Below are 16,572 nucleotides of genomic sequence, written 5' to 3' on the forward strand. Positions count from 1 at the left end.
GTCTTGCAGGTGTAAAGGGTCAAATTTTTGATCAGAATGGGACTCCATTACCCAATGTAACTGTAGAAGTCCAAGACAGAAAACATGTCTGCCCCTATAGAACCAACAAATTTGGAGAGTATTACCTCCTTCTCTTGCCTGGGTTCTATGTAATAGAGGTAAGTATACAATGCTAACTATTGTTATTAAAATATTATAGAACTCACAATACTTACTTACCTAGAAAGAATCTAAAATAAGTCTGGAAAGTCCAAAAGTAGATACATCAGGACAGAATAAAAGGCCAACTTGCATTTAGCGGGGAGTGAGTGAGGTGGCAATAATAGGAACAAACTCAGAAAATCATGTTTTTTCCCCAACTGGCAATTTTTTAAATAGAAGCCAAATCCCATTTAGGGTGGTACCTTTTATGATTAAAAAATGGAACAAACCTTATTAATAATAAGAATAAATAAACAATGTGGGGTGGTGGAATGAATTGGGAGATTGGGATTAACATATATACACTACTATGTATAACATAGATAACTAATGAGAACCTACTGTATAGCACAGGGAACTCTACTCAATGCTCTGTGGTGTCCTAAATGGGAAGGAAATCCAAAAAGGAGGGGATATATACATAGAGCTGATTCATTTTGCTGTGCAGCAGAAACTAACACAACATTGTAAAGCAACTATACTCCAATAAAAATTTAAAAACAAAAACAAAAATGTAGCCACAGTTCTTCCAAGCTTCATGGAATACCAGTTTAACATCTGTTCTGTGAACCATAACTTCTACTATTAAAAAATTGTGACACAAGTTCCTTAGAATTCACTACAAATAAAATTTGATCCACAAAGTTTACCACTATATTAAGTGATACATATTTTGCAGCCTGCTCATAAGCAAACGATGGTGAGTTTTTCAATCAATGCAAGTAAAATTCCAGATTTTAATTTTATTTAGATGCATGTTTCTAAGGCTTTTCTTCCTCTAAGGACGCATGGACTAGTTTGAGGCTGAGTGGGTTTATGTGAATGAACTAAATGAATAAGTATCTGATTTATTTGGCCAGATTATGACTCTTCCTCTGTGATGTGACTTTATCTAAGAATGTCAAGATTCATCTAGTTTGCTTAGTGGGTCTAATGCCAGCCATAGTAGTCATTCTGTATAGAGCTACTCCTGAGAGAAGGTAGTCATCTATTCTGTAGTAAAAACTGGCTTTGTAGTTGTTTCATCTTTAGGACATAATAAAGGGCATGGTTTTCAGTTCATAAAACTCTGTAGGATTAAAAACCCCTGCTCCATAGGTTATCGCCAAAGTACCCAGCACTTTGAGTGAGGGGCTCATGCTTTTCTTGAGTATCTTTCCTCCTACTGAGGACATGAATAGAGCTGGAAAAACCTCAACTCACTATGAATCTTTGCCTAAAAAGGCCATTTTCCTGTTATTTACTGTGACATTTTCATTCTGTGGAAAAAAAGGGTTTTCCTTGTAGTGAATCTATCAATAAACTGTTTTTATGCAATCCCATAAATAAGCTACATCTTGGATATATGTATATGTATAGCAGATTCACTTTGCTATACACCTGAAACTAACAATTTGTAAATTAACTATACTCTAACAAAAAATTTAAAAAATAAGCCACATATTTATAGAATAAAGTTAAGAATTGTTCATTTCCAGTTAGACTAACACAGCACAAGTTGGCTTTAGTTACTAGCTCTAGGACAAAAGCGGAAGGTAAGACTCTGGAAGCTGAAATGAATGGCTAAAATACATGCCAATTAGTGGTTATGTAAATGTTATTCCCTATTCTTTTCCCTCTCTACCATATATAATAAAAGCATTTCTCAGTAGCAATAGTCTATAGTTAGTTTAGCATTTGTCATTATTTTCCTGATCATTTCCTCCACCAAAAAGATAAATCTAGCTAAAGATTCAGACTCATGGACAAAACCAGGTAAAATCAAAGCTTTTTAAAGAAGCAATAACTTATATATACACTTAGATCAGCTGCAAGGAAAATGGAATAAATTGAGAAAAAAATTCCACTTATAAATAATATTGACACAGAATCAGGATATTAAGTACAGACTTGAGACAAAGAGAAACAGTCAACTCTTTACCTTTGCACTCCATGAAAACGATGGGGACAGAAATCAGTCTATTGCTTCTGACTTACATCTCCAGATAAAGGAACTGTCTTTATTTCACTTTGTAATTCTCAGCAACAGCATTAACAACTGTGGTCCATATCAGTAGGCACTTGGTAACTCATTCACCGAGCAGGACTGAAGCTGTTTCTAGCCCGGGGAGACCTGGCAGGTTGTTACATGTGTTTCATAAAGGCTGCATTTTAGTGGTGGATATCAGTGTGTTTTTCACTGTTGGCACCACAAAACATCTGAAATCACTCAGATAACTTTCTTGTTTCCTCTCAGGTTACAGTCCCTGGACACAATCCACATCTCACAAAGGTGACTATTCCCCAAAAATCCCAGAACTTCAGTGCTCTTAAAAAGGATATTATACTTCCATTCAGAGCGCAGTTGGATCATATCCCAGAATCAGATCCTTTATGTCCAATGATTCCTCTTTACAGAGATTTGCAAGGCCACTCAGCTGCAACAAAGCCCAGTCTGTTCTTGTTTGTAGTGACTCTTTTTCACATATTGTTCAAATAAAGCAAAATGTGAAACTCAACCCCCATCACCACCTTGAATCAGGGCTTACTCGTGCCACGTTACTGCAACTCTAACTCCCTCTGTGGGACCTTGACTGGATAAACTCCACGGTCCTTCCCTAAGAAGAGGAATGTTTGTTTGTTTCCAAATCCTGCAACAAGCAATGTATGGTGATAATGAAAGGAATGATTTAGTCTTAATGATGGAAGACACCTACCCATCAAGTACTGCTCACTTACACTTAATCTTGAAGTAGTCTTAGAAATTTGTAAGAAGTTAAACTTGAGAAGCATGAAAGAAGTTCCTGCAAGAAAAAAAAGGAGGTAATTTTGTATACAGAGAGCCATTTGAATATAAGCAATGAAGATGAACATTTATTGATCACCTACTATATACAAGACCTTGCCATGTGTACTATATGCGAAGAGATAGTGCCATATATAATTTTCAGTGCAGGGAAAAATGATGATAGCACTGGGAATATTAAGTTTTGCCAATGTTCTAAGGAAATATGAGAGAAAATAGGCAACCACGTCTCAGTGGCCCAAGAAAATATGGACCTGATGGGATGACAAATTTGTCTACAGAGCCCCAAAATAATAGGTCAATTAAGGTAAGGGTCCCTGCCTTTTTGCAACCAGATGCCACAGTCTTCTGTTATGCTAATGACCCCCAAATGCCTGAGCTTCAGACTCAGGTATGACTGCCCACTGGACACATCTACCTGGATGTGACCCATAGATACCTCAAACTCATCATGTTGAAAAATTGAACATACTTCTCTCCCCAGAGCTGCTCTTCCTCCTGCATTCTCTCAGTTACTGATAGCACCAAACTAGAAACCTGGGAGCCACCCTTGATACCTCCTCCTCCTCCTCCATCCCATCTATTCAGTCACTAAAGATTGATGCTATTTGTATGAGTTGATTGATTCTACCCTCTCTTCATGGCTACTAACACCACCAGGTTTACGCCATCATAGCTCACCTGTACCATGGCAACAGCTCTACTGGTCTCTTGCTTCCAGCTTTCTCCTCTTCACATCCAACCTCCACACAGCACTGGAGAAAGGGGTCTATTTAAACAAAAATCGGCAATCAACTGCTTGTAGTTCCTACACACATAACACACTGTGTGTCCCCTGTGTCTGCAATGCCATTCTGACCCACTACATTTTCTTTCCCACTCCTCCTTTAAAACCCAGTTCAGGTTGTTTAATGGGTACAGAGTTTCTGTTTGTCATGATGAGAAAGTTCTGGAAATAGATAGTGATGATGGTTGTACAACATTGTGAAGTATTTAATGCCACTGAATTGTATACTCAAAACTGGTTAAAATGGTAAATTTTGTTATGTATATTATACCACAATAAAAAAAAGAGGATAGTGACTATTAAATATGAAAATAATGCTTCATTAGGTGCTTCGTAATAATGTACTCTGCAAAGTGAAGGCTCCAAGGCATACATGCTGTGTAAATTACATGTCTTACTTAGGTGAAACTCCAACAGAAACAAAGACTAGTCTGTTAAAGAGTAAACAAGTAAAATATAAAGATCAATGATGATTCCCTTAAAAAAAAAAAAAAAAACAAGAAAAACCTCAGTTCAGGTATCAACTCCTCTGGGAAACCTTTGCTGACCATTGTCCCATTCCACTCAGCTTTACCCCCTCCCAGCCAACCTGGGGGCCCGCTTTGCTCTGCAAATTAAACAGGTTACCTCTGTTGTGGGATTTATAGCACTGCACTGTGCTCTTCTATTTCCATGAGTGATTTTCTCTGGCAGAGTGTGAGGTCTCTGAGACCAGGGTCTATTTAATTTGTTTGAAAAACTTATTCTAAATCCTATCACATGGTGACACCTGAATGAAGGAACCAAGTGCTCCAGCAAACTGCTGCTCTTAAAACATTATGTGCAAGAATTAGGGGAGGTGGGGGTACCAAACAGCAGACCAGCAACTCTGGGGAGCAGGTTTCTGAGTGCTGTGTATCGCTCATGAAAGTGAGTTGCCTTGGCTCTTATTTTAAATTGAAAGTCCTGTAGGGTCTGGAAACAGAAACTATACTGGGCTTGGTACCTGCTTGAGACCCACAAATGAAAGGGAGATACATGGGCATTTAGGAGCTATTCCCATGCAAGTTTATTCTACATGCACAAAATCATACATGTTAATATCAGCAATATTTGTAGACCTCTTTTAAATCTGGTAATAACCTAAATATCTTGATCATTTTTATTTAAATAAGTGGTAATTTATTATATACTTGAAAGTATATATTAATATAATATTGCAGAAAATGATTTTGGTAATATTACAGATAAAAGTATACAAAACTCAACTTGATTTACCATCAAGTCCTAAACAATTTTCAGTCAGGCATTCTGAGTTCTAACTTTTCCTTTTCTAAGATAGCAATTCTGAAGGGACATGAACCAAAATCTGATTTGGTTCATGAGCCTTAATGTAAATTTCTGAAGGAAATAATGCTTTTAAAATCAGAAATTTTATCAGAATCAAACTTAAAACCATTTAGAGACAAGCAAAACAATTTAGAAAATTTCCAAACCAAATATAAACCAAACCTGAATTTAGTTCAGAGCAGGTTTGGGGTATATTTTGCAGCGACAGCTCTGTGCTTGAAAGTGAAGTTTGCTGCAAGGATTTAGTATGGTAGAATCCCAGCTACACCCTCCACTCATCAAGTGACGTGTTCAAGAGAAAAAACGACCATGGAATTCTGACTACAGTGAGACCAGATCCCCAACACCTTTCCTACTGTTCTCCACCCTCTTAGGCTGTTGATTATGCTCCCCGGGTTCTAAGTTCAGGTGTAATTCCTTTTATAGAGAAACCAACATAGTAAAAGATTTTCAAGATAGGCGAAAAGAAGATAGCATGTATAATAAAATGATAATTAGGAGGCAGGAGCCCTGTGATTCAACCCACCACAGTTCAGTTTCCTTACCTGTAAAATGAAGGTCTCTGCTTGACTGTGATTCTATGACTATCAGTAGCAGCGGTGTAAGATGCCACACTCTGGTGCCAGTTTTGGGTACCTGCCCAGGTGGAGGAAGGATAATTAACACTCAAGAGGCATAAATATTTTGAAGGCAGTATAACTTATTAGAGACCAATAAACAGAATTGGTCTGAAACCTGAAATATTGGCTAGCTAGAATGACCACTTAATAATATTTAAGGAAATGTTCATGAAGCAACACAGCTTTTACCCGTGTACCTCCTCAAATTATAATAAATGTTAACATGATGAATTTAAATGGTGGGGAGCATTTTAGAGAAATGTTAAGTCTCTGCAGGTAACTATCAGTGTTGATTTTGGTGCTTAATTTGTCACAGACTTGAGCTGTTGGATGTATCAGAAATGTTAAAAAGCCTCAATATTTCTGAAAGTCTAAGAAATCAACATTTTTGTTCTAGAAGCAAATTTGCATTTGTAATATTTCTTAAAATGGTATGAGAGGCTAGCTCTACCTTTAGAAAGTAAAAATATCTGGCACTGGATTAAAAATATCTTTTCCTAGGGAATCTAGAAAAATGAGCATAGCATATTGTCTCACTGTGACAGGGGAAGTTGCTTATTGAGAAATTTGGTTCTTATTCTACACGGTGACAATACAGTTGATGCCTATGTCATGACAGATTTAGATTTGGGGGAAGGGGAGAAAATTATGATGGTTAAAGTGAAAAAAAGTTCACAGCACCTAAAGTAGAAATTTGGGGAAACAGTCTAACTTCATTACAGACTTTACATTGTATCACTGATAAGCAGATATTGTACTGTATTGCTCACAAACTATTTTATCATACTTCAGCATATGAACTACTCCATAGCCTTTTATAGATGTTGCATAAGCTGATTTTATAAGTTTTCTCAGTGACTTTCTTTTATACTATAATTAAAAACTTAAAATGTACAAATTGTCTAAGACTAAAAAGTGTTATTGGGCAGGGGCCAAGACTACCTCTGAATTCAGTAAAATCAGAATATTTCTGATTCTCAATAAAGAATTAATATTTCTGTAAACAACAAATGCTGTTTCTTTCCATTACATTACTTTGAAAACAAATACACCAGTGTACAAAGTCCACATACCAGAGAGAACTGATTGCCATCAAATAAAGACCAAATCTAATGACCTTTTATGAGGCAATAATATTGTAATAATTCTTCAAAGCCCAGAGAGTCCTTCCACAACAGTTTATATGATATATACCCATCCAAATTACTTTGTGCCATGGGGGAGATAATGGATGAAAAGTGTGCCTACTGGCACAAAAACCAAAAAACACACAAAAAATCACACAAAAAACACATACCACAAACACACACACACACACACACACAAAATCTTTGGAAAATTCCCAGCGCACACTGTAAAGGGTCTGAGAAATCAAGCAGGAAGGAAATGGATTCCCCAAACAGACTCAGCCATGGAACCATTTTCTTAAATAATTTAGCCTAGTACCATCTCTTTGAACTTATATATCTAGAAATTTGGGGAAATGCTGGTATAGGGAGGGGTCTTTTGTCTTGAATAATATTTTATTGATTTCAAAGTGCTTTTGAAACACAGAATAATAAAAAATTTGCCTCTTCTAGGAATTGGATAACTAACAGCCCTAACCCTCATCCCTTCATCGATGCAACCTCTTAACATCGAATTTCTAGTCATAGGACGGAGAGGTTGGGCTCAAGTGTATGTCTGCCCCCTGAAACATGCTAAACAAATAATCGTTTAAATAAGACAAGACTGAGTAGGAACTGACTAATTTACAGGTACCAATTTCTAAAAAGTGACAAATGTCTCAATTTTGAAAATGAACTGGGGCCAGTTTTTCTATTTTCAAAAGAGAATTCATTATATAGGACCGCCTTTAGCAGGAGTTTCCTGGTATATCTTAGCTAGACTTTGATACTTTTTTAAAAAAATTTTTTGGCCATACCACGCGGCATATGGAATCTTAGTTCCCCAGCCAGGGATCGAATTCACACCCCCTGCAGTGGAAGCGCGGAGTCTTAACCACTGGACCGCCAGGGAAGTCCCTAGACGTTGATACTTAACTTTGCAGCTTCTTATAGCATTTATTACTCCCTACGCCACCATCCAAAGCAAAGCACAAATGAACTAAATTTTAAACTATTAGACATAGAGGGGAAAAAAAGTAAAAGAAGATAAACTGTTAAAAGGATTAGTCAGCTTTTGGGTTGGTAGTATGTTTTCGTTTTTTCCTACTTCATTTTTGAAATTTTCTACTAACTACTTTTAGAATGAAAGAAAAGCAACTGATTTAAAAAATGGAACCTCAAATTTCAGAAGCACCAGCGTACACAATTGCTACACCTTCTTAAATATTCATTGAAATTTCCAGATCTTAAAATAACAGTTTATTAACTTAGCTCAGTTAATTAAACTTTTCCCTAATTGATCAAGAACATGTTCTTCAACACTAACACATAGTATTTTTACACAGTGTTTGTCTCATGAAGCCCTGAAGGGTGAATAGTGAAGGATTTCAGGACCAAAATGTGTAACAACTCCCATTATTTCTTTGCTTTCTAGCCCAGCAATCTGTCTTCCAGGAGTATTCTGTACTTACTGTTAGGAGTCTACCTACCAGTAGTTAGGAGCTGGCGGTTGCCTTCCGAGAACTCCCAATGCGGTGCTTCCACCTGGTGGTTAAAGTGCTTAACTACAGAGACCTGGTCTTCTCACATGCCTCTTAAAAAAGAAAAATGAACGATTGTGAGAAAAGGTGAAAAAAAGTATTTTTTTAATACAGAGGGATGTTCTGTTTTTAAGAAAAGCTTTCCCAATTCTATTACAAGTCTGATACCATATCAACTTTTAAAGACCACTGTTTCCTTAGAATGTTTCTCTTTTGCCATTTAAGTAATTTATTGTATGGACAATATTTTTTCAGGATGATTTTTACAACTGTCTTGTCCTCTTGTAAATTAGAAAAAACTGCACAGCTGATTCCTTGCCAAGCAACATCCTTTACTGAATGCCTACTGTGCACACAATGCATTATATGAGGCACCTGAGGGAACAAGGCAACACAAAAGGATGCTACAATCTGCTACTGAAAGATACAAAGCAGCAAGGCAGTGAATTTAAGTGTGAACAGAGTACCAGGCAACGTGGGAAAAAAAAGGGCAGGGTGAATTCAAGTCTAGCTCAGTGGGTTTATGGTCATGAATGGATGCAAGGAGGATATTATTAAACGACTTCTGGTCCTTCCCACCAGCCAGACTCCATCCCAGGCTCTATGCATTTATTGTCTCTAATTCTAAGGCCACTAAGCAAGTAAGTACCAGATCTGCTATTTTGAATTTAGCCTGTCCCAGTCCACTAAGATGAAAATTAAAAGTCATGAGAGACTCAGGAGGCCTATGACCTTTGTTGCAGCAAGAAAGATGAGAGAAGAGAGTGGTGAAAAGAAAGCACCTGTTCCAGACAGCTGTAAAAGTAAAATGATCAGGCAAACATCTGAGATAATGTCCAACAAGCAGTGAAATTATTGAAGTTTTTTTTTAATATTTAAATCAGGGAAGCAACATGAAGATATCTGTAAATTATCTATAAATGAACCAAAAAAGAAAAAAAAAAGGTGGTGAAGTCAATTTAGGCAGATGTTACTGTGATCTTGTAAGAAGGCCTAATACAGGGTATTGCCTGGAAAGGTGTGTGAACCAAAAATAAGCACATAAAAATACTAAAACTTAACTGAGAAATAAATGAAATTCACCTAACATGACAATAACAAAAAATGTTTTGAAAGAGTTGACACTTTGAATATGAAAGATATTTTGATAAGCTGACTTCAAGTTGTTGGGTGAACATATAAATAGTTGTATTCTGAAGGCAGATCTATGTGACTGAAACAAGGATGAGAGGGCAATACTGGGAATTCCCTGGTGGTCCAGTGGTTAGGACTCAATGCTTTCACTGCCATGGGCCCGGATTTCATCCCTGGTCAGGGAACTAAGATCCCACAGGCCGTGGCAAAAAAAAAAAAGAGAGAGAGAGAGAGAGAGAGGCAATGTCTATCAATTTTTTAAAATACGAATTTTTAAAGGAGAGTTTTAGAAGAGTGGTAAGAATTCAAGTATGTTTTAGGATCACCACCCTCCTAAAAACAATCAATTATGGTTCTCTTATCCAAAATAATAATATTCTAACAATATTTTAATATATAATTTCAAATGCATTACCTACTAGTAAATTACTAAACACACGTGGAGTCTCCCAACTGCTTGTCACTTCACAATGCCCTTGTTCTATTTTCTGTTGCTCTTTGCTAGTTCCTGTTAACAGTTCATTTTACAATTTGTTATTATAATTAAACACTTCTGAGCACCTTCTAAATGTGCTGGTGCTTTCAGATAATTATCTTTTTACAGCAGTATTTGTAAATGTCAAAAATTCCCTATCATATCTAATTGAAAGCTGGCTGTATGATAGACAATATGGCCACAAACTTTTAAACAACTGGTACTTTTTAAAGAAATAATTATTAAGAAATAATTTTTTTATAAATACTAAGTCAAAACCCAATTCAGAATCCACATAACCAGAAAATGCAACTACCAACTTTTCACAATACAATGAATGACTACTTGCAGTTATTGTCATCAGCCTACAGACCTAAACACTAATCAGTACCTTTAAAACATTTATTAAAATTAAAAATCTAAATTATGCCAACAACTAACCCTGGTTTAGCTTTGGGACCCACAATCTCCTGCTTTTAAAGCCGGCTTCAAGACTCAAGTCCCAGTGCTTTGATTCATTCAATAAACTCTTATTGAGCACCTATATGTGTATCACAATCAAGATGTTCTTGGCTTCATGGAATTTAGTTTCATAGATGACACAGAGAAGTTACAGGCAATTACGATAGGGCTTTTCATGCTGACAAGTGACAGGGTAGCTAACCCTAGTCCCATCCGTGCACTAGCTACATCTCTTCCAGACCGTTCAGAACTATCACGTGTTGAGAAACCACTTAAGCCAGGCTGCCATATGGTAACACAAGTGAACAGGATAGGAAAACAACAGCATTTCGTGGCCCTACTAAATTGTAACATCATTCTCTCATGTTGGTCTTATTCGATGCCTTAGAGGCTCCCAACTGCCCATATATGTGTACTTCCAAAGTGGGCAGGCATGGCCCTTCCAAAAAAAAAGAAGCATATTCAGACTACTGCCTTTGATTACCCAAATAGATGATATTCAAATATAATTTTTATTTTAACAAAACTAATTATAATGGGGGAGAAATGTGGCCAAGATGGCAGAAAAGGAAGACCCTGAGCACACCTCCTCCCATGGGCACACCAAAATTACAACAGGGAAACTACTGATGAGAAAAACTGGAAGACTAGCAGAAAAGATCTTCAACCAAAGATATAAAGAAGGAACCACAATGAGCAGGGTAAGAGGGGTGGTGACGCAGTATAGTCAAAATCCATACCCGTGGGTGTGTCACCCACCAAGGAGCGAGTGGTCTGCCCCACATTGGGCTCCCCAGCCTGGGGAGTCCTGCACCAAGAGGATGAGCCCCTGGACGTTCTGACTTTAAAGGCCAGCAGGGCTTACTTTTGGGAGAGCCAGAGGGCTGTGGGAAATAGAGACACCACTCTTAAAGGTGCACACAAACTCTCACATACTCCAGGACCCAGAGTAGAAGCAGTAATCTGAAAGGAGCATCAGTCCCACCATCTGATCTTGGAGTGTCCTGGAGGGGTAGGAGGCAACTGCAGCTCACCCCGGGGACATAGACACTGGCAGCAGCCATCTTTGGGAGCTTGTTCTACCACATGAACACTGTGCTGGCAAGTGCCACTTTGGAGTCCTCGCTCTAGCTTATTAGCCTTGGGATCCAGCCCCTCCCACCAGCCTGTCATTATCAGTACTGGGATGCCTCAGCCCAAGCAACTAACCAGGTGGAGAGACAGCCCCACCCACCAGCAGGCCTGCCGCCTTAAGATCCCCTGAGCCCACAGTCAACCCAGGACCTGGCTCTGTCTACCAGAGGCCTCAGACCCTGGCCCTGCCTACCAATGGGCTGGCACTAGCCACAAGACCAGGCTCACCCACCAGTGGGTAGACACCAGTCCCAGGATCCCATGGGCACCAGCCCTACCCACCACCAGGCCAAAACGCCAACTCCAGGACCCACAGGACACTGCAGCTAAAGACCCCAGGACCTGGATCTGCCAACCAGTGAGCCAGCACTAGCCCCAGGACACGCTGGGCCTTGGCCCTGCCCACCATCAGGTGGACACCAGCCCCAGGACCACTTCAGTCCTGCAGCCTACAGTATCAGGACCCAGCCCACCCACCAGTAGGCCTGCACCAGTCACAAGACCCTTTGAGCCCTGGCCCTGCCCAACAGCAGGCCAAAACCAGCTCTGGGACACCTTGGGACCCTCAGCCAGCTGGTCCAGGATCCAGCCCCACCTACCAACAGGACACCAGCTCTAGGACCCTTAGGGCCCTGCAGCCAGAGACATGGGAACGCAGTCCTGCCCACCAGTGAGCTAGCACTAGCTCCAGCACTGTCTACCTGCAGGCCAACACCAGCCCCAGGAACCCCCAGGCCCCGATCCCACCCACCAGCAGGCAGACACCAGCTCCAAGACCCTTTGGACCCATTAGCCAGCTGCCCCAGGATCCAGCCCCATTCACCAGTGGGCCAACACTGGCTTTGGGACACCTCAGACCCAGCAGCCAGCTGTGTCAGGAACTGGCCCCACCCACCAGCAAGCCAACATTAGATCCAGGACACACTCCCCCACCTCCATCCCCCGCAACCACCCACTCTAGTACCCGGCTCCACTCACTAGTGGATTAGCTGGAGCCCAGGATCCCCCAGGGCCCCATAGCCAGCAACCTTGTAATCCAGCCCTACCCACCAGCAGATGGCAGCCTCTACACAAGGCAGGGCTTGGAAACCAACCAGAATGGGGCCAGCCACACCCACCAGATGGCCCATAGTAATCAGCCCACCACAACAGAAGGGTTCAAGCAGCCCAAATAGGGGGCACCCTTAGAGCACATAGCCCTAGTCACCAGATAATGATCATAATGATGTTCAGAACTTTAGATAAAGTTCTATGGGTGAACAGAGCAAAAAGTTAGACAGCTTTAATGAAGAGTTAGAAAATATAAAGAAGAGCCAAACAGAGATGAAGAATACAATAACTGAAATGAAAAATACACTAGAAAGAATCAACAGTAGATTAGATGGTACAAAGGAATGGATCCACAAGCTAGAAGCCAGAGTAGTGGGAATCACTGGAGCTGAACAGAAAAAGCAAACAAACAAGCAAACAAATAAAAAGAAATTAGGACAATCCCAATGTTCATAGCAGCATTATTTACAATAGCCAAGATATGGAAGCAACCTACGTGTCCATCAGCAGACAAATGGATAAATAAGATGTGGTATATATATAATGGAATACTACTCAGCCATAAAAGAGAATGGAATTTTGCCATTTGAAACAACATGGATGGACTTGAAGGGTGTTATGTTTAGTGAAATAAGTCAGAGAAAGCCAAATAATGTATGATATCACTTATATGTATAATCTGAAAAATAAAACAAACTTGTGAATGTAACAAAAAGAAACAGACTTACAAATAGAAACAAGCTAGTGTTTACCAATGGGGAGAGGGGAGAAGGAAGAGGGGAGGGGCAAGATAGGGGTAGAAGATTAAGAGGTACAAACTACTATGTATAAAATAAATAAGCTACAAGGATATATTGTGCAGCACAGGGAATATAGCTAATATTTTGTAACTATAAATGGGGTATAATCTTTGAAAATTGTGAATCACTATGTTTTACACCTGAAATTTATATTGTACATCAACTATACTTCAATTAAAAAAAAAGAAAAGAAAATGAGGAGTTTAAGAGACCTGAGGGACATCTAGCGTACCAACATTCACATTATAGGAGTCTCAGAAGGAGAAGAGAGAAAGGGGCAGAGAATATATATGAGGACATAATAGCTAAAATCTTCCCTAACCTGGGAAAGAAAACAGACATCCAGGTCCAGGAAGCCCAGAGAGTCCCAAACAGGGTAAACTCAGAGGACCACACCAAGACAAAAATTGAATAGCAGGACTTCCCTGGTGGTCCAGTAGGTAAGACTGCACACTCCCAGTGCAGGAGGCCTGGGTTTGATCCCTGTTCAGGGAACTAGATCCCACATGCATGCCATAACTAAGTCTGCATGCCACACTGAAAGTCCACATGCTGCAACTAAGAAGTCCGCATGGAACAACTAAAAAAAAAAAAAAATAAGATCCCACATGCCACAACTAAGAGTCAGTGCAGCCAAAACAAATAAATAAATGATAAATATTTTTAAAAATTAAATGGCAAAAATTAAAGATAAAGAGAGAATATTAAAGGCAGCAAAGGAAAAGCAACTACTTATGTACAAGGGAACTCCCATAAGGCTATAAGCTGACTTTTCAGCAGAAACTGCAGGTCAGAAGGGAGTGGCACAATATACTTAAAGTGATGAAAGGGAAAAACCTACAACAAAAAATACTCTACCAGGCAAAGCTTTCACTTGAGGCGAGATCAAAAGTTTTACAGACAAGCAAAAGCTAAAAGAGTTCAGCATCAGCAAACCAGCTTTACAAGAAATGTTAAAGGGACTTCCTAAGTGGAAAAAAAAAAAAAGCCACAACTAGAAAAATGGAAACTACAAAAGGAAAAATCTCATTGGTAAAGACAAATATACAGTAAAGGTAGTCAGTCAACCATGTACAAAGCTAGTAAGAAGGTTAAAAGACAAAAGTAGTAAAACTGTGTATATCCACAATAAGTAGTTAGGGGATACACACACAAAAAAGATGCAAAATGTGATGTCAAAAACAGTTAACATGGGGGGAATGATTAGTAAAAATGCAGGATTGTTGAAATGCGTTTGAACTTAAGAGATCAGCAACTTAAAATAATCATAGATAGGTAGGTAGATAGATACGTAGATAGATAGATAGACAGATAGATAGATAGATACCTCATGGTAACTGGAAACCAAAAACCTATAATATAAACACACAGAAAAAAGAAAAGAATTCAAACATAACATTAAAGACAGTCTTCAAATCACAAGGGAAGAGATCAAAAGAAGGACCAAAAACAACTATAAAAACAACCCCAAAGAAATTAACAAAATGGCAATAAGTGCATACCTATCAAAAATCACATTAAATGTAAATGAACTAAATGCTCCAATCAAAACACATAGATTGGCTGAACAGCTACAAAAACAATACCAATATATATGCTGCCTACAAAAGACTTGCTTCAGATCTGAAGAAACATACAAACTGAAAGTAAGGGGATGGAAAAAAGTATTCCATGCAAATGGAAATTTAAAAAAAACAACAACAACGAGGTAGCAGTACTTACGTCACACAGAATAGATTTGAAAACAAAGACAGTCACAGGAGACTAAGGACAATACATAATGATAAAGGGATAAACCTAAGAAAAAGATACATAACAGTTATAAATGCACCTAACATAGGCGCACCTAAACACATAAAGCAGGGACTTCTCTGGTGGCACAGTGGTTAAGAATCTGCCTGCCAATGAAAGTGACACGGGTTTGCACTCTGGTCCGGGAAGATCCCACATGCCGCGGAGCAACTAAGCCCATGCACCACAACTACTGAGACTCCACTCTAGAGCCCACGAGCCACAACTACTGAGCCTGTATGTCACAAGTACTGAAGCCCGCTCGCCTAAAGCCTGTGCTCTGCAACAGAGAAGCCACTGCAGTGAGAAGCCTGCGCACGACAACGAAGAGTAGCCTCCACTAGCCGCAATTAGAGAAAGCCCGTCTGCAGCAACAAAAGACCCAATGCAGCCAAAAATAAATAAATAAGTAAATAAATTTATTTTAAAAAAAACACATAAAGCAATATTAACAGACATAAAGGGAGAAACTGACAGTAATACAATAATACTAGGTAGGCCTTAAATGACATATTAGACCACATGAACTTAATAGATATATACAGAACATTTCATCCAAAAGCCACAGAATACATTCTTTTCAAATGCACAAGGAATATGCTCCAGGACAGATCACATACTAGGCCACAAAACAGGTCTCCATAAATGTAACAAAACTGAAATCATATCAAGCATCTTTCCTGACCACAATCAACTATAATAAAAAAAACCTGCAAAAAACACAACCCCAAAACAATGAACAAAATGGCAATAAGTACATACCTATCAATAATCACATTAAATGTGAATGTGAGGCTAAACAATATGCTACTAAACAACCAATGGATCACTGAAGATATCAAAAAAGAAATTGAAAAATACGTGGAAACAAATGAAAACAAAAACACAACAATCCAAAGTCTTTGGGGTGCAGCAAAAGCAGTTCTAAAAGAAAAGTTTACAGTGACACAAGCCTACCTCAGGAAAGAAGAAAAACCTGAAATAAACAACCTAATCTTACACCTAAAGGAACTAGAAAAGGAAGAACAAATAAAACCCAAAGTTAGTAGAGGGAAAGAAATCATAAAGATTAGAGCAGAAATAAAAGAAATAGACTAAAAAAACTACAGAAAACATTAATGAAACTAAGAGCTGGTTCTCTGAAAACATAAACAAAATTGATAAACCAGACTGAACAAGAAAAAAAAGAGAGCACAAATCAATAAAATCAGAAATGAAAAAGAAGTTACAACTGACACCACAGAATTACAAAGGATCATAAAAGATTACTACAAATAATTATACACCAATAAAATGGACAACCTCAAAGAAATGACAAATTCCTAGAAATGTACAATGTCCTCAGAATGAACCAGGA

At 38.8% G+C, this 16,572-nt stretch overlaps 1 protein-coding gene and 1 long non-coding RNA gene across 8 annotated transcripts in view; both read left to right on the plus strand.

Moving 5' to 3' along the window:
- The window catches only part of CPM (carboxypeptidase M), a 92,717-nt gene extending 88,427 nt beyond the window's left edge, over positions 1 to 4,290 (plus strand). For all 7 annotated transcript variants that reach the window (XM_082422857.1, XM_082422859.1, XM_082422856.1 and 4 more), the window contains 2 exons: positions 10 to 158; positions 2,438 to 4,290. In XM_082422857.1, coding sequence (XP_082278983.1) covers positions 10 to 158; positions 2,438 to 2,680 — 392 coding nt within the window. In that variant the 3' untranslated portion in view covers positions 2,681 to 4,290. The remainder of the gene's footprint in view (positions 1 to 9; positions 159 to 2,437) is intronic.
- Positions 4,291 to 8,330: 4,040 nt separating this feature from the next.
- Positions 8,331 to 15,948, plus strand: LOC309642052. Its single transcript, XR_014252940.1, has 2 exons — positions 8,331 to 8,456; positions 8,663 to 15,948. It is a non-coding gene; the product is annotated as an uncharacterized lncRNA (long non-coding RNA).
- The last annotated feature ends 624 nt before the right edge of the window (positions 15,949 to 16,572 follow it).

The sequence above is a fragment of the Balaenoptera physalus genome (genome assembly GCF_965194825.1).
Source record: "Balaenoptera physalus genome assembly, chromosome: 13".
Lineage (NCBI taxonomy): Eukaryota > Metazoa > Chordata > Mammalia > Artiodactyla > Balaenopteridae > Balaenoptera > Balaenoptera physalus.